We start from the raw sequence: 27,556 nt of genomic DNA, 5'->3' as shown, positions 1-27,556 counted from the left end.
GTCTCACTTCCAAGCTGCTGTGATTACATATTTCATACAGATTAAAGAAGATAATTATGGCACCTGGGCACTGCTGCAGAGTAGGTAGGAATAAATCTTAATTCGCACACGGTATACTTACAGTGCTTTTTCCTCTTGAAAAAAATGTGATTGTTACTGCTGTTGCAACAAAATCCATGAACTCTCTTTAAAAAAAATAAAAGGCTCAGGTGAGGGGGGAAAAAAAGGCACCAGATGATCTAATGGCTGCAGAAATATGTAAGGAAGGATAAAGAAGCTTGCAGTTTAATCCTGCAGGATTACAGAGCAGTCTCTTTCCAGCCCAGTCTCCTATCAGAAATCCTATAGACGGAGGATGCAGTCACATGATTGTTACTGCTTCCTCCCCATGACATCATTGCTTTGCAGCCATACCACCAAAGAAAGGATGCTATTAAAATCTTTGGGTCTGAGCTAAATGATGTTGCATTGCAGGTAAGCAACGTTAATTCTTCGAAAAAAATAGTTTGCCAGCTGCTCGTGTGCTGCCGTCCTGGAGCTGCAGCTCTGTTAGGCAGGGTTTTCACTGGAAAAGAAAGCAGAACGGTTTCTCTGTGAGCAGAGGGTTTGCAGGTGCAGAGGCTGCTTGCTGGCTCTGTGCTGGTCTTCCGGCTGACATCCCCAGCAGAAAGGCTGCCAGCTGGAGCTTTAAAGCTGAAGAAGGCCCTTTGTCCCTGCATCTTGCTATGGCTCCTTCGTGTGTCTGCTGAACCCTGTATTTGCGTGAGCAGCCATCATCATCCAGCCCTGTGGAGGGAGAGAGAGCAGCAATACTGTCTTGGTTGCATTCCCCATTTCGTGGGATTTTTGGTTTTGTTTCGCTTAGTTTTTAACCCTGCATGCCTAAAAAAAGTTATTACAGACAGAGATGTGTCTACGCTTTAAAAGGAATGAGGATTAACTTGTTCAGGGGGTTAACAGATGTATTTGGGGAAAGAGGCTTTTCCTTTTTTAATTTTTGCTGACGTGGTTTGAAAGTACCTAGTCCAGCAGGTTTCCCGCATAATTTGCTGTAGCGTAGGATAGGTTTTGTTTGTCATCCAAAATAAACATGAAAAAATATTCTCCCAAAAAGACAGAGGAGATGACAAGCAGATTTTTGCTTCTTACACAAACTGCCAATCCTCGAAAGGCTGAAAAATCCTTGCTAAATGGATTTTTCGGACAGTGGGTATTTATGTAGCAAAGTCCAAAGTCTGTTTTCTTTTCCTAGTGTGGGTGTTTAATTATGCACTCCATAAAACTTATGGAAGACATATATTTTCAGATTAAAAATGTTGACTTTACTCTTCTGTGGCTTTTTTAATTCTGGCTTGATTTTTTTAAAAAATATATTTTAGGTTATTTGCAGTGCATTATTATTTTTCTTAGTTTAATACAAATGCTACAATGAAAGAAGCTAATTTTTGAGCTTATACTAGTCAAAAAAGTAAAACTGCATTCCCCCCCCCCCCATTTTTTAAGTGTTCTGATAAATATTTTGTGCCTTTGCCAGAGAATGGAGGATGACTCAGCTGCAGCTTCATCAGGCAGATAGTCAGGTGACTTTTCATTCCTAGTATGCAGGAAGTTTTCTTATTTGTCAAAATCCTGTTCTTTGTTCAAATATTTTTTTCCCACTATTGAAAATTCTGAGAATTTGGCATGTCTAGGGTCTCTGTATGCACACCCAAACACTCGTGGAGGAGATTTTGGATCTCCTGTGGTAAAGTTAACTAGGCTATATGCCTTAGGGAAAGGCGGTCTGAAGTGACGATATATGCAGTCATATCAGGGTTAGAAAACATGGAAGAAAAAAAATTATAGAACCAAAACCAACAACAAAACACAACCAAAGCCAGCAGTAGTAATGAAGTATTTAAAACAATGAAGTAAGAAAGGACAACAGTTTTTCAAAATGGAAAGCTCTACAATTTTTTTTTTTTTCAGCCAAACCTCTGTTTTTACATGATCTTGGTTCAAAAGCAATACAAATACAAACCTGTCATTTTATGAGATCACAGTGAAGACTGTATCTTGATGGCACTAGTACTGAATTTCCTCTTTTAAGTTCCTCTGAAGCATCAGGAGAAGTCTTGTGTCAATTCTTCCTACCTAGCACTTAAAGTACACCAAACTCCTCTCTTGCTCACCGTGCGTGCAGGGACTTGGCTCTTTGCCCACATGAAGTACACACCAGGGCTGCCACACACAGATTCTATGGACACAATGTGCTTTGCTTTTTTTTTTTTTTTTTTTTTTTTTTTTTTTTCCCCCAGCCTGGATCATATTTGAGTCCTGGTCTCCTGATTTGAGTCAGGTGTTTTTCATGCAACAAAAGATGTGATACCAGCCTAAATGTATGCTGGAATAACTCAGAAATGAAGGATTTGAGTCCTTTAACAGCTATTTAGTGTAAAACTGTGACCCTGCAAATATCCCTGGTTGGAGTGTTTTGCTCTCCTGGGCCGGGTGCATTTCACTCAGGGCACCTACCCCATCTGGTTTCTGGTGGTGCCCATCTCCCTGCCAAAGGACGTAGCGGCCCAGGCCTTTTAAACCAGGACTGGAGGAAGTCCCATGGATGGTGTTGGATGGTCTGCCTGCAGAAAACAGGCAGGGAAACAGGGGCAGTTTGTAGACTAGGAGTCTAATGTGTTTCTCAGCATATATGCATATATACACTAAAGGTAATGAATTTACTCAGATTTCTTCCTTTCTAGCCCAGAAGAAGCAAAAATCACACACGACCCACAGTTGATGCTAAAAGAGAAATTCTGGCAGGGTGACTGTAGGTTACTATTCCTAAAGCGCTTCTAACATGCTGCACTAGAAAATTGTCACAAGGGCGGGCCTTTCCTTTCTTGCAGGTGGGGGAACTCAGGGGTATGAAGTCACCTTTCTGTAAATGCACAGCTGACCAGCATCAATTGCAGCAATGCCAACCACTGCCCTCAGAAAAACATGACCCTCCATCTGTATGAGTGACTCACTCAAATCATGAGAAGTGACATGGTAGAACAGATTAATGGCTTTTCTACTGCAGGTTTACCAGCTTTATTTCAAGCTGAGGGCTCAGAAAGGTTTTTAGTGAGAGGTGCATTTAATGCTGCTACACTCACCATTTAAGGGGAGAGCCTTTTAGTGCAACTCTCTTCTCTCTGTATTTATTTTTTTTTACCCTGAAATCCATGTTTTCCCTCTTAATGCTGTCGTTTTCTGACTGAGGAGACAAAAGGCAGCACTGCAGACCAAAACCTGGTGCTGCAAAGCTTGCTGAACTCCCCTGAAGCCCCTGAACCTCCAGCTCTGTTTTTGAGTTCGGTGGCAGCAAATCAGCTGCTCCAAGAGGAAAACTCACCCTGTTTTGTGAGTAAGGGGACTAGAGGAAAAGCAAAAAAAGAAGCTATGCATGCTGGTAGCCTGATTGCCAGTTCTCCTCCCTCCTGAATTTTAGTTTCTTACCAACGATGCTGAAGGATTTCTGAATTTTATCTAATCAAACCTTGCTTTCTTCAAGAAGTAAAGGCATGCTGGTTCTTGAAGGCCCACAGGGCTCATCTGCTGCTGGCGTGTCAGTGGAGGGGCATCCTTTAATAAAGCTGTCGCAGCTTGGTTTGTGAAAGGTGGACCATCACGCCCCATAGCCAACAGTGTTTTGCTCATGCTGTTTCCACAGCCTCAAGATCAATGGTAGCAACTACATTTTTTGGAGGGACTGTTCAGGCTTGCTCAAAATAACAGAGAAGTGCATTTAGCATTATTTTTCTCAATATGGAGCCTATTTTGAGCTATGTGAGTGCTAAAATTCCACTTGGCAGTTGTGGGGAAAGAGCTGGGCTTTCCCCCGCCCCTCTCTCCTGACATAACTCAGCAGCTGAACTAATTTTGGTCAAACTTTCCAAGAAACCTCGAGTGGAGACCAGACACCTGATATTTCATCCTGAAAGGAATTTGCTTCCAAAGGGAGACCTGCTCTGGGAGGGGGAGCAGGGGGCAGGCTAGGCGTGCAAGCCTCTTGATACTGAGGAAAAGCACTGTCACCTAGGGACCTCCTGAGAGAAGAAAGGGAGTCAGGCCTCTCACCCTGTGGCTGCTATGCCCCCCACCAAAGGGTCTCAGTGCCCTGGTCATTTGTCCTTAGCTCCAACCCTGCTGTGGGGCACATGGGGTGCTCAAGCCTCCAAGCAGGCCATGCTGCCCTATGCATCAGGACCCCTTGCTGTGCCTCACCTTGCCTCACCTGCCCCGTGTTCCCAGCCAGCACCAATATTGCTGCTGTGCTCACGCCCTTTGCACGTGTGGTGGTTGAGGGCGAATGTTTGGAGACTGTGGTTCAGTCTGGAGGAGCCTTTTGTGCCTTCAGTTTTCCACCACTTATCCCAAATGTTTCCCCCGTGCCTTCCAGGCCCTCTCCCCTGTGATCTACTGCCCTGTGTTTTTTAAGCTCTGCTGCGGCTTCATAATTTTTTCCGTAGAGGTTACTCAGGGTAAAGCTACACTTCAAAGATTGACTCTATTTAGCTTGCCCACACTATCATAGCAGGAAACTCCTTAATGTGTGGTGATGGGGCCATACAGTAACATACTGCAGTATTTTAAAGTCATGTTCCAGATACTGCAGCCAGTCTGCTCTTGTGCTGTGGGAGATGGCAGGCTTGTGCTGTATAATTTACACGTATACAGGGGCTGAGCCATTAATCCTTGCATTATAAGAGAAGGATTTGCCAATTTCATTATCCCTCTGTACTTTCCTAATTTAACTTCTCTCTGCTTTTCTTTTTTTTTTTCTTTTTTTCTTTTTTTTTGGTGCCATATTATGTTTCCAGAAAGGCCTGTGACTAGGTTCAGCATTTTCTTATTTTTGCAGAGACAGTTCCTTGCTCTGGTCCAAGGCCATCTCAATGTTTTTTAAACACTATTGTTAAGGTCAATAGATCATCTTACTCAGTCTGAGGCTTTTAAGATGAATAGTCTTAAATTGGTCATGGATGTTTGTAAGCCTGCAGAAAACTGCACATTTAACTTGCCAGTGATTAAGTCTGCTTTTGCTGTAAACAGCTTCCTTGTAAACTCATCACCCAGCAGCATCTTACTTTCTGTTTAGTGGAATGCTTTGTAACTGTTTACCTCCTTCTACGTCTTATAGGGTGCAATGTCACATTGGTGTTCCTAGGTTGTCTTCCAGGCAGCACCCATCCTGCTTGGCCTTCTTGGCTGCAGGCTAAGTAAAATGTATTTTCTCACTGCTCCTCAAAAGGCATATGTCCCTGATCATCTTGCTGTATTTCTCATTCATCTCTTTCCAGGTGACCTCATAATAATCATGCTTGCTGGCTTTCTGTGCTCTCAGGCCTATTTTCTCCCGCCAGGCAGTCCTGAAGACCTGTAGTATGCCTGTGCTCTGCTCTGGGATCCATTTCCTGCAGCGTGGGCCCCCACCTATGTCCTCTTACAGCTCTTCCTGAACACTGACTTCTTCAGCTTGCTCTGCAAGCAGCAGTGACCTCCTGATTACCTGGATTCAGGGACTGGGTGGGAAGTGCTCAGTTTCCATCTATTACTAAATCTAAATCCCTTGGGACAGAGGGTACATGGCTATTGGCAGAGCACCTAGCTCTCAAGATGAGATGCCTGTGTTTGACTGGTTACATTGAGCAGTCTGTGACAAGAAGTGTTAATGTCCATGAATCTGGGGCACCGTGCTTGGCTTCTTTGGGCTTTCAGTATTAGGAATGGTCAATAAAGATAGCAAGACCATGGAGAGTGGCAAATAATCTATCAATGCAAAAGAGTTTTGTGATGACTGCCATTTGGTAAACCAGTAAGACTGCATTGTTCATAATCAAAGTCCCAGAGATTTTCACAGTCCCCACTCTTTGTGCAGTGCATGCTGTAATATCACATAACATCAGCACAGCTAACTACACCAAGCATTCAAATCAGTAGTGTGTTCAGTTCTGATGGAGTCTAGATTTAACAGGCCTCGAATCATTTCAAAAGCATCATGTCTGCAGTAGGACCCTCCCTACTTTCTATGTATGTATATTTGTATCAGAGCATAGAAAAGCCATGAGTTGTACCATATTCTGCTTTCATGTGTTGGCTAGCTCATGCCACATTTGGAAGAGATGGAATAGATGATGCTTTAGATGCCCAGGAAAAGTCGCTCCAAACAAATACAAATTGAGGAACTTACAATAGGCTTTTAGGCTTCTGCTTTCTTCCACCAGCCTCTTGGCAGATCCACTTCTTCCTTATACTACAGCAGAGGAACTGAGAGAAGTATGCTTTGTTGTTTGCATAGTCACATTCCACATAGCCAGCCCCAGACTACTCTCTTCACAGAAAACAGCATAAATATGAAAGCGTGTAGGTGAACGTTCATCTGCTAGAAATATTTAGTATCAGTTCACTGATACAGCTCTTCTAGCTGTGACTTTAAGATTTGCACATGCTGTAATAGTGCTGCAAAGGTCAGAGGTTGTCAGCATTTCCATTATAAATGTAATTTATCATTCTTCCACAAGACTTAGCACTAAGCTGCAGTGTACAGCTGGTCTGAATCACAAGAAGATGAGTTTACTCACTGTGGGACCTGCAGAAATGACCTTAAATATGATAATACTACTTTTTGGTTCTTAAAAAAAATAAAAATAAAATAATAATAATAACAAAAAGTAAGCAAACAGCAGAAGAGACCTACAGTCCACATACTGTCCACATACTGTGCTTGTTGGCATGCACCAGCCCATCAAGCAGCTAGCTCACTGCATTTGCACCCTGGCTTCTGTAGGCTGTCTGCACTAACCTCTTCATTGCTTTCTTTGCATAGGAGGCTTCAGTGATTACTTAAAAATTATCTGGCTTCTTTCATCATCAAGCCTCATGGTCTAATCTTTGAACTTGTGCTTGTGATCCTTACTTCCAACTCCTCTCATGCAACACCTCACAAGTTTGTAGGGCAGTGTCTCTTTCTGGCTACATAGTATTATGCACCAAACACAGCTAACTGGGAGATTTAGGATTGAGTATCAGGCTGGCCCAATGTTTCTGGAAGATATCTAGGCTTATGTGGCAGCCGGGAGAGCCTCTGTGAAGAGGCACAATTGCCAGTCTAGCACTCTGGCCTCCCATGATTTGTGAATCAATCCCTGCCAGGACCTTGCCTCATCTACAGGACCGCAGTAGTCTGACGTGGGTCTAAATCTAGGGAAATCTGCTAATTGGGCTCCAAGGAGGAAGCCTCTGAGAACAGAAGACACTTGGTTCAGTCAGACTTCTTTGTTTGGCTTTTAGCAAGAATTAGTTTTACAGTTGGTAAAGCAGAGGTTTAACAAAAATGTCCAGTTGTAGAAATACCTAAGCTATTCAGTAAAAATGATAGCTGAAGAATGAGTCTTTCCATACTGAAGCATGGGGAATGAAATGGCAGATGAAATTTTAAGTTGATAAAGGCAAAATAATGAGGGAAATGACCTGAAGAGACCAGAGAATGATAGGCTTCTGACTCTCATGGAACATATCCTGGAGTTATAGCAGATTGCTCAATGAAAATGTTGGATGTATGCCTAAGGAAAACAAATGGAACGCCAGGAATTATTAGAAAAGAATAGGGGACTAAGCAGGAAATGTTTGCCATTACACAAATTGTTTCATCAGCATCTGGAAAAGCAGTGGAAAGGACAGGAAGGACATCTAAGTCAGAACAACAAAGGGACAAAATACATGTCACACAGCAGCATAACAAGATCGGACACTTTTCATTGTATATAAGTTTTGTTGGAGTATTGAAATTCCTTAAATATTCAGGTGTTATGGCTAACAGTTGCATTTGTTACTGATTCTGTATGCAATGGAGTTGCATTATTTTTGTTTGAATTGGTAGCCTTGGACTCATTTGATAAGACATCGATGTCTACTTCTGACATCTCTGTAAGCAGTGAACAGAAATTGACACTTCTAGGGGACAGACTGCCTCATTATAATACAGGTGTCTCAAATATACCAGATGAATCACCTCTGAACAGAGTTTCTCTCTCCTCATCAGCTATGAAAGGAGTCTAGATTCTAGTATCCAGAGTCTAGAACAGATTTCTAGTCCGAGATGAGATAACTTGTGCCATGAATGCTCATCCTTTGCCATCATCGGAGTGGATTGCTGCAGTACACCTGGCTGCAGTCCATGTTTGGATGACATGTATTTGCCCTTAACATGTGTGTATTAAATTAACATATCTATAACTAAATCATTAGTATAATCCTCTAGTTGTGCTGGCAGAACTGGAAGCATCTCTGCAAGCGCTTCTAGAGGGCAATTTAGCTATCCTGAAAGAAACCTTGGAGATTGTTTCAGATGCCTAAATAAGGTGAGATAAATAATTGCAAAATAAAGAAAGTGATACTTCTGGTGCTAGCACAAAAGGTGACTACTCTATACTACTCAGTTCAAAAGTGCTGTAGCCAGATTTTATTTACTAGAATTGGGTTTTGCGTAATCTGATATCACATCTCCACTTACAAAAGTGCGGTACCTAGAGTCAAATTTCAGGCTGATAATCCAGCTAGCTACAATTTCTAGGTATTGGAACATTATCTAGAATTCAAAGTTTATTTGTTTCCTAAGTCTTCCATGGCCCTGTGGTCTCTAGCACTTTTGTCTCCTTGGACATGCTGTGCAGCACGTATTTCGGGGGTAGGTTCAGGCTGAGATTGTAATTATCCTACATACTTGTGGTCTGGCCTGGTATTATCCATCATAAAACTGTCATGTGCTGGGCATTGACAACATACTTAAAAAGCTATTTTTTATGTGATATAACTAGCATGTTGGGTAATTTTCTTGTAGCATTAAGGAGAACTTGCCAACTCTTCCAGCACAATAGTTCCCAGAAGTTTGTTTATACAGCAGGGGTACTGCCTGGGTTCAGGCAAGCAGTCTGAGCTGCATGCATATTCTTTGCAGGTACTTCTTCACTGTATGGGAAGAATAGGTTGAAGTAAATGACCTGCAAAATATCAGTGTGTTACAAAATCATACCACGGTCTAATTCTTTCACCTCATTTCAGCTTCCCACTCCAGTCCTCTGTCATGGCTTACAAGACACAGAACTCAAGATCCATTTGCAACTTCAGCTCCCAGGTGTCAGCCGCAGCATCCTGCCTTTGGACTCTAATTTCCCTTAGCAAATGCAGGAGTGTGCTCTCATCTGTTTTGCTAAGTACTGCTATTTTCAATTGTCACTCCTCTTAGCTGCTGCTTTTTAAATTGCCTCCATCTTGTGGCAGCCTATTTGTGCTCTGCAGCGCTGTGTGGGACACCTGCTCTGCATTTGGTTTCCTTCCCCAGCCTGTGACTCCCTTGCTTGATTCTCTTGCAGAAAAACATGCCATGGTGCTTGGAGATTACTTGATTTCCGCACTTAAAAAGTCTTCTATAGAATTATAATGATGACCTGCTGTTTGCCTCTAAGATAATGTTTTTCTCAGCTGCTTGTGCTGAGCACATTGGCTGTGCAGTCCAAAAAGTCCTACCCAGTGGAGTGCAAAGGAGTAGACACTGACAGAGTTGAGTATTCATGCTTGTTATATCCCTGAAGTCAACACCAGGGAAAAAAAATAAATGGATAGGATTCAAGTAAAACAGTCGAAAATGGAGAGAGAAGGGGCAAAAGGGAAGTAAATAAAGGGGGCTAAACACATCAGCAGAATGGGCGGGCAGTTTATTTAAAGCTCATCTGTCACGTTTTTTCCTTTTTCATTTGCAGAATTGGGAAATTTCCTCAATGATCCATAGATCCAAATTCTGTACATGTCAAATCACTACGTGCCTATCTGAAGGAGGTGTATGGGTTGTAGTAGTTAGTACTGTATTAGCCTTGTCAGCAACCTGCAAAAGTTATTGTTGAGTACAACAAGGGCTTGTAGGCTTTGCAGAGTCAATGAGTCAATTCTGTACAACCTTTAAAGTCTGTATCTGTCACTATTTTTTTTTCTTTTCAGGTGACACTAACCTAATCTACTGTGATTTTATTTTTCTTTTTTTAAATGTTTGCCCTTTCAGATTAAAAATCCTGGCTACATTCCAGAAGACCCTGTTTCCCAGACACCTATTTTAGGATGGATAGGATTATGTCACTCTGTAGAGCAAGACATCTTTGTCTCTAGGAGCAACCTAGATGGTTCTTATAGTCTAGACAACATACTTTTGGATGGCTGAAGTTAAGTTGGATGAATCCAACCCTTTGTGCCTAAAAGACTTTATTTAATAGATTCTCATGCTACTAAGGGCTCCTCTCCTTGGGAATGATGTCAGCTTTTTCTGGAACCTGTCATATTAGTGACTGCTTTGGGACCTGACCCTGTAAAGGAGATGGTAATTTTTGCACCTAGCCAAATGTTGCTAAGGTCTCTGTGGGCAAGAGAGGTACAGTAGTTACGAGTTAACTTTTTCAGGTGTTGCTATTGTGGATTGCATGAAGTAGATGTATTTCCAGGGCTTCTGTAAACCCAGAAGAATGATAAATGGTATTGAATCATCATTTGTGTCCTGAGCTGGTAATTCTGCCTACTCAGTGACCTCCCAGCAGACAGGGTACATCTTCCAGCATGTGATCAGGATGTAACATTGCAGAAGAAGCCCAGAACTACCCTGGGTTTTGGGGCTATATTTTCAAAAAAGATAGTATATCTGCATTAAGACACTGTGCATTTTATGTATGCTTTTTAGGGTTTGCTAAGCTGTTTTAGCAGTCTTCAGCAATTCCTAGTGGCAATGCATAGATTTCAGTAAGTGCCCACCAATACTGCTGACCCACGGTCTCTTAACTTCATGGTTTGTGGAAGGATTTTGGAAAACTTGATTCTGCCATGTCTGGCAAAGCTGCACAGATTTATTGAAATTCTTGTTTTTCCCCTACTTGTAGACACTAATATGGTCAATGCAGGAGAAATGAATGGTTCTGGTAACCTGATGGATTTTCTGGATGAGCCTTTCCCCGATGTTGGGACTTATGAAGACTTCCACACCATCGACTGGCTGCGAGAGAAATCACGTGATACTGACCGCCATAGAAAGGTAAAGGCAGCGTCTTCTCCCCGAATTACAGCCATCCTGGCTGTGAGAGAAACAAGCAGGTTTCTAAAGATTTTGCTTCCTCCTTTGTTGTATCACTTGAGGAGGACTTATAAAAATAAGGACGCAAGATGTCTTGGGTTTGTAAATATGAAACTGCTTCTGGCAACTTAAATGTCAGGCCATCACTAAAAAGTGATTAGGACTGGAGAGAGCAGAGAGTAGAGGAATTGTATACACTTTTGAGTAGGTTAAATCTTTTTTCAGTTTAAACACAATGCACTAAAACTCTGTCAGCCTGAATCAGCCATTTATCTCTCTAAATGTATTATTCCAGATTACAAGCAAGAGTAAGGAATCCATATGGGAGTTCATCAAGAGTTTGCTGGATGCCTGGTCAGGATGGGTTGTAATGCTTCTCATAGGACTACTGGCAGGTACGTGTGTGTTAACATTCGTTATGCCTGGAACCATTTCACTGAAATTTGCTGCAGTGCCATCTGTTTCTCTTTTTACTTCATTGTCTGTTCACTGATGGTTCAAGCTAAAAAGGCAGTTATGTATCCATGCAGTTATAATACTTAATAAAAAATACCCGCTTGCAAAATCTCCTGCTGAGTGCTGACCTAGAAAAATGTTATTCTCCAGTAGAGGGGTTTGTCTGTTGTTTTTGAAAATATGAATCTGAGTACTTTACACTTAACGGCCTACTTTGGCTTTCTGAATCTTTGATTGACACGAGTCAATTTTATTGGTAGAGTTTTTTTCCTTATCTTCGCTTAACTGAACTCTGCAAGTAGATATTATAATGAGGGTGAAGAAAATCGTGGTTGTGTACAATCAAAGGGGAGCTTTGTAAATCATCATGTTCACTGGGTTATCTTCTTTACACATGCATGAAGGGAAAATACAGTTTCAGACTTAGTTCTGGATTTGCTCCCAAACCAGACAGACATTACATATTTAACAGCCTGCTCAAAATCAGATGGCAAATTCATTAATTGCCTGAATTGCTCCGGTCTTCTACTCAGTTTAGCTTAGCACATCTTCCAACTTGGAAAGCTGCACTTCTATTACCAAGTTGAAACAGCTGCCATTTTTTATGCTTTTTCAGTGATGTCAGGGTGCTCTTGTATCTTGGTAGAAGCTTGATGCAAAGCTTCACAGTTTCCAAGCAGTGCGAATTTCCTGCTTGCCAACTGTCAAGTTTATATGTTTATCATAGTTGTTCAGGAGTGTCAGAAGTACTGGGGAAGTTTTTGAGAAAACATAGCTGAAGTGACGTTTTGGCAAATTATGCTGTTTTATAGAGATACATTTGTTTCCACAAAAGTTGTGATGGGAGAGTGAGATGGAAAGAAAGTCTGACAGACTGTGTACTACCAGAGCTGCTGAGCTGTCTTTAAAGCCTGGGTTTGCCCTCATCTAGGATGGGGAATTCTGCTTGCAAGTAAAGCTAGAGTGAACTTTCAGCAATGGCCTTCCCCAGGCCAGCTGGTAAACCCCTTGGTCATATGGGGAATGTAGTATATACTCACATGCTCTCTTTATAGTAAACACATACCAGGTTTGTTTCAGTTCTAACTCACAATGAAAGCTCATTCCAACATCCTCAAGGTTGTCGCAACCCAGAACTGATGAGGTCTGGTAAAGCTCTAATGCTGGTATATCCAGTTCTAGGAATAGAAGGTTATTGAGGGTAAGCTGGAGCTGAGAAGTGTTAGCTGTAGAAACCTTTTCAATGATGCAGGTGCAGAAAAGCACAACTTACCTGAGAGTCAAGACTAGTCTGTTTTTAAATTGGGGTAAGATCTTGTGAATCAATGAGAGAACAAAAATTACCAGCATGCTCGTGATCTGGGCTGTAGACTTTGCCTGCCATTGAAATGATGCATGTTCTCTGTGCATCCAGCATTTCTGGGACAGGACAAAGGTCGAGAGTCACCACCTCAGCCTTAGTGAGAGGTCAAGCACCCCTTTGATCTGGGGATTATTGATATGTGGATGAGGTTTCTAAACCAGGTTTGGAGAGGGAGGAGATGAGGCCGGTGATGCAGTTGAATCACTTTCCCTCTCTGCTTGAAATATTAGCAGCTCAGAAACATTGCCTGCCTCTTGCTCTGCAGCAGCCTTGCTCCTCCATGGCCCCTCTTACCCTGCTGAATGGGCAGAAGCTGCCTCTGCTCTGAGGGGAGCAGCGCTGCACTGGGGAGCAGCTTGGCTCGGCTGTGGGGTTATGTCTTGGGCAGCTGAGTGCAGACATTGCCAGGGGAAAGGACAGTGGATGCTGAGGAGGGAGAAAGCAGCAGCAGTATTCTCCAGGGCATGAGGGGACTGGGGAGCACCCTGCGCCACCTGCACCCCTGCTGGGGATAGAGGCCAGCAAGGTGGGACTCTAGAGGGGAGGGATGGCAGGAGCCTCCATGTGTATCTAAAGGCACTTGGAAATAAAATTAGGAGTTTAAAGTTAGCTTAAATAACCTAGCAGCCTAAGTCCCAATAATTTGGTCAATTGATTCTTTCAGGTTTTACAACACTTGAAGGGCTGCACCTCTGCAGTCAACACAAGCTGATGTGGCTGAAGGAAATGATCCTTGTTCTGTGCTGCCCTGCCATTGGGCCCTGTTGCCTCGTGTGTGCGCAGCTGCAGAGGGGGTTGGACTTGGGAAGTGTCCTGGTGGGAAAAATGGATTTTGGCCAGATTTGTTTTCAGTTGGATCTGTCGGCTCAGCAGGGTTGATCACCACAGGGCCATACACACAAGCAAAATACTGCTTATGGGAAAGTACTATGGAGGGAGGAAGGACAGGACCATTCTGTTTGGGAGTAGCCCTCAGTCATGCTATTTTTGGCATTCTTTGTCAGTCCCATAAAAGCGTAGGTAGGAAGGGGAACTCCAGAGGAAGTCTGCTCCAGCCTCCTACTCTCGGCAGAGCCAGCTTCAGAGTTAGAGCTGTATGTTTTGAGTAACACCGAAGTATTTAAAGAACTTAACAGCAACCATTTGGGATCAGACCAAAGTTTCATGAATGAATGTGTGAGCATACACACATAAATTAGCCTTAGTGGAGCCCCTCGCTACCACTGCAGCCTGACATAGGTAGCTCCACGGCTCTTTCAGGGCTGTGTACTCGCAGTGTGCATCTCAAACCTTAGGTGCTAAATGGAGGGAGCAGACAGTGTATTACACTGTTACATGGAAATGCACTGAGTAGATTCTGGAAATCAGGCCTTGGGAGCTTGCTCATTTTAGAAAGGGGAAAGGAGCAGTAACACCCACAAATATTCACTGTGGAGATCAGATGAAAAGCTCACAAGATGCTTTAGAAAAAGAGTATTAACTGGGCTTGTCTCAATCAGGAAGGCTGCACACTTTTTGGAGAAATATAAAGCAGTGTAAGGCCAAAAGAGCCTAAAAATTTAGGATGTGAGTGCCAGATGTTTAGGGACCCATTTTTTAAGGAATGCTGAGTTTTTATTTTGCCCTTCCTGCTCACATATCCATGATCATCCCCCAACCTAACCATTACTAGCCAGCTGAAGGTACATGCTATTTATGCTATTTACAGAAGATGATCAAAAGAGACTTGATTTTCTAAAACTATGCATCAGAAAATACAATCATACTAATGCTAAAATGCTCCAGTACTGGAATTGGATGTGCAATAATCCCTTATGTATTTCAGTCCCTTGCCACTTGAGTGATGCAGTTTTCTTGCTTTATGTTATTTTTATGGAAAAATATGTTCTCAAAGCAAAATTTTAGCATTCTCATTAGAGCATTAAAAAGGATGTGTGGCTATCATCAACCAAAAAAAGAAAAAAAAAAAAAAAAAAAAAAAGGAAGGAGAGAGGTAGAAAGCTATTATCTGAAATGAAGTTCAACATTTTCTGGCTTTGGAGGCTCATTATTTTTCATTCTGGGCAGGAGGATACATAGATCGGGGAGCAAGTTCAGCTCCTTCAATGAAATATGGAGATAAACTTACACTATATTACAGCAATGCAGTGACATGTCTAGACAGCCATGATAAGCACAAGAAATGAAAGGACTGAGATACCGAACAGTCTGCTACCTCCATTAATTTCACTTAAAGTTGCAAAGATTCAGAACTTGTAAAATTTCTAGCTCTGGTCATGTGGCTTAAGATCAATAACTATTGCACCGTTATCCTGCAAGTGCTAGCCTTCTCTTCTCATGATTTTCTTCTCTGTAAATCTTGTGTAATAAATCATACATAGCATTTTCTTCTTTATGTGGATCCCAAATCATCTGGCGAGATGGATTAGATCAGCTGCATAACTGAGTACAATTTCTTAGAGGAACTGTGTTGTACGTGAGCTTGTTGTATGAGAGAACTGAACGTTCTTTCCACTCTCTGTTATTCACTATATCAGGGGAAAACATTCAAAAGCCTGCTTTCCTTTGCCCCTTCTGCTACGCAGCATTAATATTGAACTGCCTGATTACACATGATGTGAGTTTTGAAGACTGGAGTGACTAGAGAGAATGATAAAGGTCCATCAACAGATACAAGAGGCACAGCACTTGGTGCTGATGTCCAAGGGCTCAGGATTCTTTGTGCTATTTCCTGAAACTCGGAGAATTGGAGGAGAATTTAGAGTTTACTGTAAAACTCACTGAGTTACACATGCTGATGTTACTAGCAGCACAATGATTTCCCATCATCTAAAAAACACCATTCATTGTTTCCATATAAATTTGGGAAAATGGAAAGGCTAAGCAAGAGAAAGCCAAGCTCTGCATGAAAGAAAATCGCTGATACAGGCATCAATACTCCCTGCTGTAGCCTTTTTTTTCTGTGGTCTTATCTAATATCAGAGTATATTTCTTTAGACTATTCCTGTACAACAAAAATTCTGCATTACTGTTACAGTCATTGCTTGTCAATGTGGTGACAATTATCCTTCTTAAGGAAGTGAGAAGACATATTCACGTATAAGGTTCTGTGAACACTTGATCTTTTTTTCTTTTCTGTTCTGGGAATAAAAAACATGTTGTGTATGCCTCAGCTATTTGATTTTTTTTATTTTTATTTTTGTTCTTTCACAGAAATGAAAAGCAGAAACCTTTATTTCCAGGTCCAATGAACTTGCTGTTGAAGACATGTGTGCCCTAGCTACTAGGGGAAAGAGGAGCAAGCCCCAACCCTTTTTCCCCACTTCATTCGATTGCATTCTCAGCAAGAGTCACAAGACTAAAAGTTTTGGAGACATAAACCAAACCATTTCATTTTCCAAAATATTTTCCCGTATTTTAATCCAACTGAAATGAACCAATGAATTCTGTTCAAATTCGTTACTGGTTTCCTTGAAATTGTACTAATGGTGACTAACAAAAATGTTGTTGAACTCCTGTGAAACAAACTCATTCTTTCCATTGTACCTGAGAGCAGTTTGGAAAACATTACATGAATTTGCTGTCGTTTGGTGGTTTAATGCTTTCCCAAAGTAGGCATATAGGGTTCACATGTAAGCCTGCCATTTCTGTGTTCTGGCTTCTTCTGGCCTCTGCTATCCTGCTGGTACTGCGTTAGTGGCTGTGGGGACACATCTGCTTTGACAGTGCCAGTGCTGGGGCAGGTCATCATCATCTGTGACAAAATACTCTGGAAAACCAAGATTTCCACAGGGGTCTTGCCACATGAAGTTTACACTTTTGCATCCTCTAGCCACTGGATGTCGCCGTAGCTCTGTGTAGTTACCAAGACAAAGCTTGCTTGGTAAAGGTTACTTCTGTAAAGGGAGGATTTGAAGTGTAATTTTATTCTGTGCGTTTGGATTGGTAATGAATGTTCGCATTGAGAGTCTGATTCCATTAAGTTCACAAGGCAGAATTTGGCATCCGTACTGTTTTTGTACTGAAATCATCCCTTTAAAAGGTTGCTGTCTTGGGACCAGAAAGGCTATAGGAAAACAACCATATCCTCTTCCTTCCCGCCCCTGAAATACACCCAGGGTGGTTTCAACCCTGCTGCCTAGTACTTGCATACAGTCCTGCTGGTCTTTGTCAGACTGTGCACCTGCTGGATTGGGCCCAATGTTCGTTATGCCATCCCTACTTGGCACCTGGACAGTATGAAAATGGCAGTATTTAAAATAAATGCTTTATGAGAGAACACTGAAGGTCTGACAACACATTGTTGTGGCTGGTTCTTTGCAAGCTCACTGTTTCTCCCCATTCTTTGGTGCATTCATGTTGCAGCTGCTGCCCCACATCATGTATTTTTTCTTTCATTATAAGCAGCTATATTTTTCTCATGACTTGGTATTTTTTATGCCACAGCTTATTTTTCTGCATTTCTTTTTTTTTTTCCAGGCACGTTAGCTGGAGTGATAGATTTAGCTGTGGATTGGATGACAGACCTGAAGGAGGGTGTCTGCCTCTCTGCGTTCTGGTACAGCCACGAGCAGTGCTGCTGGACGTCTAATGAAACTACATTTGATGACAGGGACAAATGTCCCCAGTGGCAGAAGTGGTCTGAACTTCTTGTAAACCAGTCTGAGGTATGGAAGACATGATTAGGCTGGGGTCAAAGCAGGCCAGTTAATGAACTTTTTCATACTTGCTGATGTTCCCTCCAGAGAGTTTCTCTCAGAGTCATGAACTGGTGTTGGTGGTTTGCTTTTTTTTTGATTACCACAAACAGTATTTGCATAACTTGGGATAGGTCCCACTGTTACAGTGTCATGTGTGATAGAAATTGGAAAAATGCAAGATCTCTCTCTCTTTTTTTTTAATCAGTGTTAAAACAAAAGTGTTTCATAACACTCATAACATAACCACCGGGGGACCTTAGCTGCTATCCAAACTTTTCTTTTAAACACAGTTTTATATGAGAAAAAAAGATCATCCCTGCAAATATATTTAAAAGGAAATGTTCATGGTTGCAGATGGATTTTATGTATTCAGATGTTGTGAACTGTATTGCAAGCTGCATAAAAACTGCTTGTTGTGACCTTGCAATCAATTTCTTTATTGGATAGCAAAATATTTAGATAGTGCTGAACACTGGGGAAATAATGGCCTTACTGGGAAGTGGCCAAATTTAAAAATTTGCAGGGGGAGAGTAGAGGAGGGGAAGAAGCTGATCCAGATTTATACGAAACTTATATTGAAAAAACTTTTTACTACCCTTTCTTTTTTATTGTAGTAATTTTAAATACAAATAATGCTGTTTCAGAGAAAAAAAAAAAAAAAAAGAAGAAGAAGGTTTTGCTTTTTAGGTATCAAAAGTAGCCTTTCTGTACACTTTGTGGCAGATGATATTTTTATGACATTTTATTTCCACCTAAACTATTCAGTGTATTGAACAATACTGATTCCTTCACAACCTCACAATTCTTTTTTTTTTTTTTTTTTTTTTTTTTTTCAGAATTATTAGGTTGAAAAGAATCCCTGATTTCTACAGGTGTCTAGGGGGCAATATTGAATGTGACACAGGGGTAGGATGGATGTGGCATTGAGGATAATTGGCTTATGGAATACTGAAGTCTGTAATGGAAGTCTCTTTTTTGTAATACTTGATATTTCAGTTTAGTCACTAATAGGGAAGAAAATATATACTTCAGTGACATAAATCTTCTCCAGCCAGGCAATTAAAGACTGGGTGACTTGGAGAGATTGTCTCAGATCTTCCTGCAGTTTGGATATTGTCTGGCCCTATAGAAAATGTTTCAGGAAACCTTAATTGCTGTACAAGTTTGTCATTCACATTCACTTCAGTGCCGCTTTAGGTTTATAGTTAAAGTAATACTAGATGAGAGTGTCTGTGAATACGTGTAGCCCAAGTTTCCATACTTTTAATTAACCATAGTGAAAGTAGTGGGGTGCTTGCTGTTCCTGAACATTCCCACCACTTAATCACAGGCAGAAATCTCTCTGTACAGCTGCCAGTCCACAATGTCAAACTTCCCTTTGCCAGAGGTTTCCTAAGTCTGCACTTTCCTTCATAAACAGATGGTTCCGATGGTTGTATCTTTGCACCAGTGAAGAAATATTACCCTGGTATAAAGTTGCAGGACTGGGGAAAAGGTTGTAATTTAAGCGAACAAAAAATGTGGGAAGGCTAAAAAGGGGGAGAAAGTTACAATTGTTATGGGATTTGGAAATCCTGTGCATGTGTTTGACATGCTGTTACTCTGAAAGGCTGGAATATTTAAACAGAGCATATCCTTGAGAAAATTTACTGCTTTCACCTGCTACACAAACTCAGCAGCCATGACTATTGCATGCTGTGGCCTAGAAGAAAAGTATCATCTAGGTAGACAGTGTAAAGCTGCTCACTTTATATCCAAATCAGTCTTCTGACCTCTTAGTATACTGTCACTGTGGGAAAAATAAAAAATAAAAAATCTTTTTGGCTTAGTTTTAGGCTCTTTCTCAAAAGGAAGGTGGCTCTAAGATCTATAGTTCTCTAACTGCTATGGACACTGTAATATGAATAAGATGTCTGTCTATCACTGTTACATAGAAGTCCCAGGCAAAGATCAATAATACCTCCATAGAAAGGTGAATTTGGCAAGCAAAAATTCTGCTCTGTAGCAAAAGGCTTATGATATGGGCAAGTTCTACATGAATCTTGTAGCTGTAAAGGACTCTAGGAGGGATCAAAATACACTGAAAATTATTGAGTTTCAAGGGATATATATATCCTAAATATATAATATTGCTTGACTTTGCACTCTGTGTTTGGGTAGCTGCCCTATAAAACAGCATTACACAGAAAGACTAATTTGGAGCACATTTTAGACAAAAAGTTCTCTGAGCAATTTCCCTAAAGGTACTCTGTTCAGGCATGTCTTCTTTTTCATGCATGACTGTGACTCTTTCTCATCATAGCCAACTAAATTTGGCATTTTGAGGGCTAAGATTTTGACCAGTTCTTCCTTGTGGTTTTGCTGATTTATGTCAGTGATAAACCCTGTACATATGTTCTCACTGAAAATTGTGACATTTTCTATGTCATCTCTTGAAAAATGTTTTCATTCTAGTCCTCCTATAAAATGAGCCCAAAGCAGAGTCTTGATATAAATTGTTATGAAAAACATAATAGCATGTCAGAAACACACCAGACTGTATTTTCTTCCCTAATCACTGTTTTGTAGGCCAGCAGTACCCTTCATCCCTCTGGTCATGAATTGCTTTCAAAGAGCATATGAAGAGTGTTGTGATGCAAGAGAGTTTCAAAACCTTCAAATTCACTGGAGCTGTGTGTGTGTAAATCGCAACAGATGCCACCTACTTCAGCTAGCTTGTTGGCACTATCTAAAGCCTCAGAGCTTCTGCAGATCCAAATTGTTCCTAACCTCAGCTGCGTTGGAGCTGAGGACTGTTTCTAATGCCTTGTGTCTGTCCAAGTTAGAGGGAAGGACCATATGTTTTCCATGGCTCATGACACTGGATCTGGACATGGCTCATAACACAACCGTAGGTCTTTGCAGAGTCACAGACTTATTTTGGTTGGAAGGGATCTCTGGGGGTAATCTGGTCCTACTCCCTTGCTCAAGCAGGGCCACCTACAGCAGGTTTCCCAGGACCATGCCTAGGCTGCTGGATCTGCTGTCACGAAGCTGAGACTTGCAAGACAAGGAAACCTTTCTGTATCTTGGACCCACTTCCCAACTTTGCAGCCTTGAATCTGTCAGTCTTTGAGCCCTCAGGACATACATTGCTATAAAGTCCACAGGAGGGAATCTGTAAGCTGTGACATCTCCAGTTGAGTAAGAGCTGAGCTCTTTGCTTCTGTAGTAAACAAATATTGGCCAGCAATGGGTTGCATCCTAAGGGATGTGTTTTATCTCAGTATTTTGAGTTTACGAGAGTTGTATTCAGTTGTGTTCCATTTGTACCTAAATAGGACTAGAACCAGATCTGAAATCTTGCTAGGTACTTGCAAGCTAAAATATAAAGTTTTGCTCAGTTCTATGGCTTACTTCATCTCTATTGCTGCTTGGGTGAGTCCTCTGAGCCACTGGTGGAAAAGGTCTTAACAGAATCATCTCTACTGATGAGCTTTTTTGGTCTCTGATTCCAGTGTAGAATTTCACTGATTCAGGACCTTACTAACGATATATAATGGATGAGAAATCATTTATTTGCTATACTGAGTTACTACTAAATAGCTTCCCAAAGGTTTTATTACAAATCATTAGAAACTGCTGCATCTGGACCAGTAGAATGCCAGATATCTGGAGAATGTAACAATGAGAGTTGTCCCAAGGGACAAGACTGAACTGGCCATATGGACTCCTGTGAGGTCTTGCCACAGCGGACTAGGTGTATGCGTGATTGTGGTAATGAGCTAACATAGTTTTCATTTGAATTCTGAGTTGTGAAAGAAGAGGAAGCAAAAGGAAACAAAATTAATTTGACTGAAGTGAATTTAGAAGCAGAACTGCAGCTTTACCTCAACATTGTAGGGCAAATTTTTGTAATGGCATTGGTCTTCTTTGGAGCTAATCCAGATCCACAGATGAGTATTTTGCCCTGGGGCAACATATTCAGAGTTTTCTTTAGAGGAATAGTAAATATTGCCATAGCTGTTTGTAATTGAAAGCACTAGGAGAAGACATTCATGAAGAAACGAGACTATCTTCAGCTGTAGCAACAAAGATCCATGATTGCTATAGACAGATGTCAATCACTTGTAAGTGGGGGATCTGTGACTACCTAGTCTCCAGGGCACTGGGAGATGACATTGTACTGATCTTCTGCTTTTATTAGCAAGGCCAGCTGCTAACATCAGCAAGCACAAGAGGAACTTAACAAATTGCCCTTCTTTCAAATATATCCACAAGGGTAAGGGCTTTTCAGTTGGATAGAGACCAGGAAAATGAGGCTTAGCAAGCCTTCATGTTGTTAAAGGTTAATTTCTTTCAGGCTTGCAAACACAAAGACCTCTCAGTACTAGAGGTTTATTATTATTATTATTATTATTATTATTATTATTATTTATTTTAAAATTATTATTATTATTATTTTTTTTATTATTATTATTTATGACTAGGAACTGGGTCTGGCCAGCTCTGTTAGCAGAAGGCATGGTACAACTGATTAATGCCTATTTTTCTATTTGATTTGCCATAATGTTGATATCCAGGCTGCTGTCCTGCAGAGCAAAGGCAAGAGCCTTGATGTTCTTCAGCAGCTGGGCTTGTATCCGGTAGGAAGAGTTCACTTAGAGGTGAAGGTTTCATACCAGTTCATGCACTGAGGTTCATTTTATTTTTTATTCTGTAGTGTCGTGTTGCTGGAGGAGATTATTTGAAGGCTTAAGCTCCTTGCATTAGTCCAATGCCTCTGAATCTGTTCTCTTTTGTTTGTGTAGGTGGGGTTTTCAAAATTCTTCTCAAAATTATGCTTGCAAAGAAGGAGAGGCAATTTAAGGCAGACTTTAACAACAATTTTTGCTTGACCTTTGAGGCAGGTAGAACACTTGAAAATAACTACTGACTATGCTTTTGCTATAGGACCACTACACAGTCAACCATAGCTAATGATCGTTAGCATTTCCATTCTGTCAGTAAAGACGATTAGCCTGCAGATTGTTTTTTATTGATGACTGGAATACTTCTAAAATATCATGGGCAAATGATTGTGATGTGTGTGAGTTGGGTCTGTTAATATACTGTGTTTTCAAATTATTCTCAACTGTATCATAGATAGTGTGTTACAGAAAGAAAGGATTTATTTATGCTTTCACCCTTCTACTGGCTAACTAAAGTGGCTGCTAATATGAACAGGGATACAGTCTGAAAAGATCAGCACCTGACCTTTGAATACCAGCCCTCAGAAAAAGATGTATCAGGGTCTCATGTCCTGTCACCTGCCATGGGGTGAACACAGCAGTTTGCTTCAGTAGGTGCTTTTTTATTACCAATTACTTTTGCCCTTATGACAGATTTGTTTGAAGTCTTGGAACTTTTGTTGTTGGCTTTATTTTTCAGTGCTTGAAAAATGCTCTGTTTAAGGTGTTTGTGTCCCTTTCAAACCAACTGAACAGATTGTGTTAGTTATATCTTAGTATGCTACTTTTTCACATAGGTAGCAAATATTTTTTATGAGTATATTATTTGTCCTTCTTGAGCCAAAGCAGCAGCTGGCATTTAAATGAAAAGACTGGGATTCATGCCATCATGATCCCTAGAAGAAGCATGAGATTTACCAACCTGTATTTGTCTAACAATGTTTGTTACTGTTATTTTTCTAGGGTGCAAGTGCTTACATTCTAAACTATTTTCTGTACATTATGTGGGCTCTATGTTTTGCTTTCCTGGCAGTCTCCCTGGTCAGAGTGTTTGCTCCCTATGCCTGTGGCTCTGGAATCCCAGAGGTGAGTTTCTGTTTATGGATGGACATCCAACAAACAAACAAACAACAACAAAAAAAAGATCATTTGCTGCCTTTTTCTATTCTAGAACTGTACTATCAGGTAGCATTAGGAACAAGAGGATTGTCTTTCCACCTCATGTGCAATCATTCCTTTGTCTAACCTACCTGTCAAAAATTTTCATAGCAGAAAATGTTCAAATGCCACTGTGGCTTGTTGAGCTCTGCCAATGAAAAAGTATGTATATTGAATTAAAAACTGACAGCTCCCAGTCATCATTTTATGGAGTCCAACTTTTTGTGTCTAAGGCACTTATGAGGAGATTATACAGTGTTTTCTTTGGATGAAATTACTTGGACCAGTAACAAGACAAATTTTTAGGCGAAGCTTTAAAACAAAAGCAAAGTAAAATAACAGGGGAGGACAACAAATGTAAAATTTCCTAAGCAACTAAAGATGTGAGATGCCTATCATTTGGGATGTCTGAAAAGTGCCTGGCTGTCTATCTCCAGCAAATTGTGTCTTTGCACACAATGTCATGCTGGTATGACAGCATTATGACTGCCAAAATCTCTACTACGTTTTTGATATTTTGTATATTGAGCCTAAATCCATATTGAGTCATTGAGTGGTGGACCCTGTAATTAAAGCAGCTTAACTACTCAATTTTTTTGAAATCATAACAATCTTTTGTTAGAAGTGCTACAGAACTACTGAGATTATTATTTAGGAATCTAGCAAACAGAACCAACAGCCCAAAATTTAGAAATCTTTGCATACTTTTTTCTTTATCTCTAGGAGAAGCATCCAAAAGTTCCATAGCCAAATACAGGAAAAAATAAAACAAAACAAACAAACAAAAAAAACACCTGCAAATAATTTGGAATATTAATAAAATTTCCATGTTTCAAAGTAGTCACATATTTGTTACATCATTTGTTACATATTTGATACATCTCTAAGTATGTTTAAACATTTTTCATGGGTAACTGTAAATCTAGTTTATAGAAAACAATTTTCAGAACCACTTGTGCCACTCAAAATCAGTTTTACTTGATATCTATATTTGTTTGCAAGAAATGCTTTTAATAGTACTTGCTGTTAAGATGAGTCCAGCAAAAACACTATTATTTAAACACTCTCAGTCAATTCATTTTCTTAATTATTGTTTTAAAACCATAGTTAATAAAGTAGAGGTTTGGCTTTCAATAGCAATACAACTCCTTATTCTAGTTCCCACTTTTGCTGCTAAATGTGGGCATGACCCTCCATGTCCCCCATCATTGTTATCAAGTGGTAAATCACATGTGAGGGTAACACTCAACTCTAGTTCCTTTCCAGAGCTAGTTTCCAAATCCAAATCCCCCTGCAGCATGTGTTTAATGCATGTGCATTGCACTCTATCCAAGCTGCTTGTATGCAAAATTAAGAGGAAATGTGTAAAAATAAGATCTCTTGGACTTTCTTGTTTCATAATACTTGCATGCTTTTATCTCGTGGCCATTCCAAATATTTAGAACTTTTTTCCCCCTTGTTTTAACTGGGAAAAGCCTGTGCTTGTTTATTTGCTTTTTTTCTGCTTTGTTAAAGTTCAGTCTAGTTTAACTCTGATCCTGTAAGCCAAGAAGATATGTAAGAGTTTCACATTTCTATTGATCTCTGTGAGGCTCCTTACCGACATGGGGGACCACCCATAATAACAGTAAAAGTGTGGTCTGCTTAACCCCTACTCAGAGATCACTGTGGGAAAGTTGCCCTACCTAGGGTTTCTTTCTCTCCATCACTGTCTCTTTTCAAGTAGTCTGTAATTTTTAATTCCACTGAGGTTTTTCTGAACATTTGCAAGTTCAGAGTAGTTCAGGTTTCTTCAGCTCTTCAACATGTTCTTCCTGCTTTCCAGATAAAAACCATCTTGAGTGGGTTCATTATTAGGGGCTACCTGGGAAAGTGGACACTTTTAATCAAAACAGTCACCTTGGTTCTGGTGGTATCTTCAGGCCTCAGCCTTGGGAAAGAAGGGCCCTTAGTCCACGTGGCCTGTTGCTGTGGAAACTTCTTCAGCAGTCTCTTCTCAAAGTACAGCAAGAATGAAGGAAAGAGGAGAGAGGTGAGTTTGGCTCAAACCATCCTTTATTTCCCTTTCCAGATACTCAGTGTTTCAAAGGACTCATGCCTTGTACATAAATATTTGCTTTGTAGGTGCTTTCAGCCGCGGCAGCCGCAGGAGTTTCTGTTGCCTTTGGGGCTCCAATTGGAGGTGTACTTTTTAGTCTGGAAGAGGTGAGACCTGGCAGTTCATTTGTTTCAGTAAATATATTTTCTTTTGATGTCTTTTCCTAAGAGTCCTCTTCATTTTTTCAAATATTTATATGCTTATTTTTCTTCTAAAGCAAAAATAATCTTTGATTTCTAGTAGTAAGAAATAGCCAGGTGTTTTAGCATAATTTGAGTAAAAGATGATCACTGGCTTCCTGAAAATGAATAAAATGATTCAATCTGGAAATGTATCACTGTGCTGAGTTTTCTATGGCTCTCTGATAGCTGCCGCATGGCATGAGCTGCTGAGCACCTGTCTTACCCTCTCTAGCCAGCAACTTTGAATTTAGGTCCATTGATTTTTCACTGGTTGCTGCTCCATAACCAAAATCTCAAAATGCCTTTTCTAATACCTTTGTGAACACATTCTGGCTGCAGTAACAACTGGTGTTCTCAGTACAGTCAGATGCAATCACAGATTAAATGCTACGGCAGCCTACTGTGCACAGTGCTCACGCAAATAATTAAAACCAATGTCCTCCATCACACTCAGTGAAGTGTTGACTGTCTCTGCTTGGTTTTAGGTCAGTTATTACTTTCCTCTGAAAACCCTCTGGAGGTCATTTTTTGCTGCTCTCGTGGCTGCCTTCACACTGAGGTCCATCAATCCTTTTGGAAACAGCCGACTGGTCCTTTTCTACGTGGAGTACCATACCCCCTGGTACATGGCTGAGCTCTTCCCCTTCATTCTGCTCGGTGTTTTTGGTGGCCTCTGGGGGACCCTCTTTATCCGATGCAACATTGCCTGGTGCAGGAGACGAAAAACCACCAGGCTTGGGAAATACCCAGTGCTGGAGGTTATTGCAATAACAGCTATCACTGCCATCATCGCCTACCCCAACCCATACACCCGGAGGAGCACCAGTGAGCTGATCTCAGAGCTCTTCAATGACTGCGGTGCCCTGGAGTCCTCGCAGCTCTGTGACTACATCAATGACCCAAACATGACCAGGCCAGTGGATGACATTCCTGACAGACCTGCTGGCCCTGGAGTCTACACTGCCATGTGGCAGCTTGCCTTGGCTTTGGTGTTCAAAATTGTCATCACGATATTCACTTTTGGCATGAAGGTAAATGGGGGAGTGGTGCAGAGCCTGCCGTGGCACCACAGCTTTGCATTTAGCACTGAAGCTGTCTCTGTCCCAAGGCACAGATGGGTTGTGGTCAGCAGCTGTGGTCTATCTGATGTGGTGTGGGTGCGCCTGACCTCAGGTGTGCACAGGTTGTTGTGATGTCTGCTGGTCCTCTGGCCTGCCAGCACCTCCCTCTGCAGGCCCAGATGGCAGCAGAGGGACAAGCCCTGCTATTTTGCACCTTCTAATTTTCTTTGTCTTTATTAAGTGAAAAAGTTATCTGGAAGGGCATTTAAATCCACTGCTGCCAATGAGCAAATTCAGTGTGATTCCCACTGCAGCTGTCTTTCAGCTCTACCAGAGACACAGACTGTTTACATGGTTGTTTGTCTTGCTGGATTAATGTCTTCATGTGCCTCAAGGTAGCTATGCTTAGGGAAGTAATGGCTTTCAGTTTACTGATTTACACATTTACAATGTCACAAGGATATAAAAGTAGCTGAAATCTTCTATTTTTGAATCTTTTTAAGCACTTCAGCCTGGAAGAACGAGGGAGTGGGAGGACTGATAGATGTATGATTTGATTATTCTAGATTTGCAGCTTTTTCCTTCTGCTCCTCCTCCTTCCCATAAATGGGTGATGAAAGATCCAAGAACAATTTATCCAAGCTTTCAATATATACAAAGCTGTCTGTGGCGAGTTTTATGTATCTGATTGCTGG

At 41.1% G+C, this 27,556-nt stretch overlaps 1 protein-coding gene across 1 annotated transcript in view; it reads left to right on the top strand.

Annotated features, from left to right (window-relative positions):
* Positions 1-374: 374 nt before the first annotated feature.
* Positions 375-27,556, top strand: part of CLCN4 (chloride voltage-gated channel 4) — a 44,085-nt gene continuing 16,903 nt past the window's right edge. Inside the window, exons 1-8 of the mRNA XM_032207627.1 lie at positions 375-474; positions 10,944-11,095; positions 11,430-11,529; positions 17,433-17,620; positions 23,326-23,448; positions 25,346-25,552; positions 25,645-25,725; positions 26,286-26,831. Of these exons, the coding sequence (XP_032063518.1) occupies positions 10,952-11,095; positions 11,430-11,529; positions 17,433-17,620; positions 23,326-23,448; positions 25,346-25,552; positions 25,645-25,725; positions 26,286-26,831 (1,389 nt within the window). The 5' untranslated portion in view covers positions 375-474; positions 10,944-10,951. The remainder of the gene's footprint in view (positions 475-10,943; positions 11,096-11,429; positions 11,530-17,432; positions 17,621-23,325; positions 23,449-25,345; positions 25,553-25,644; positions 25,726-26,285; positions 26,832-27,556) is intronic.

Source organism: Aythya fuligula, chromosome 1 (assembly GCF_009819795.1).
Source record: "Aythya fuligula isolate bAytFul2 chromosome 1, bAytFul2.pri, whole genome shotgun sequence".
Taxonomy (NCBI): Eukaryota; Metazoa; Chordata; class Aves; order Anseriformes; family Anatidae; genus Aythya; species Aythya fuligula.
Note: the sequence above shows the minus strand (reverse complement) of the source record. Positions and strands in the feature narration are given on the sequence as shown.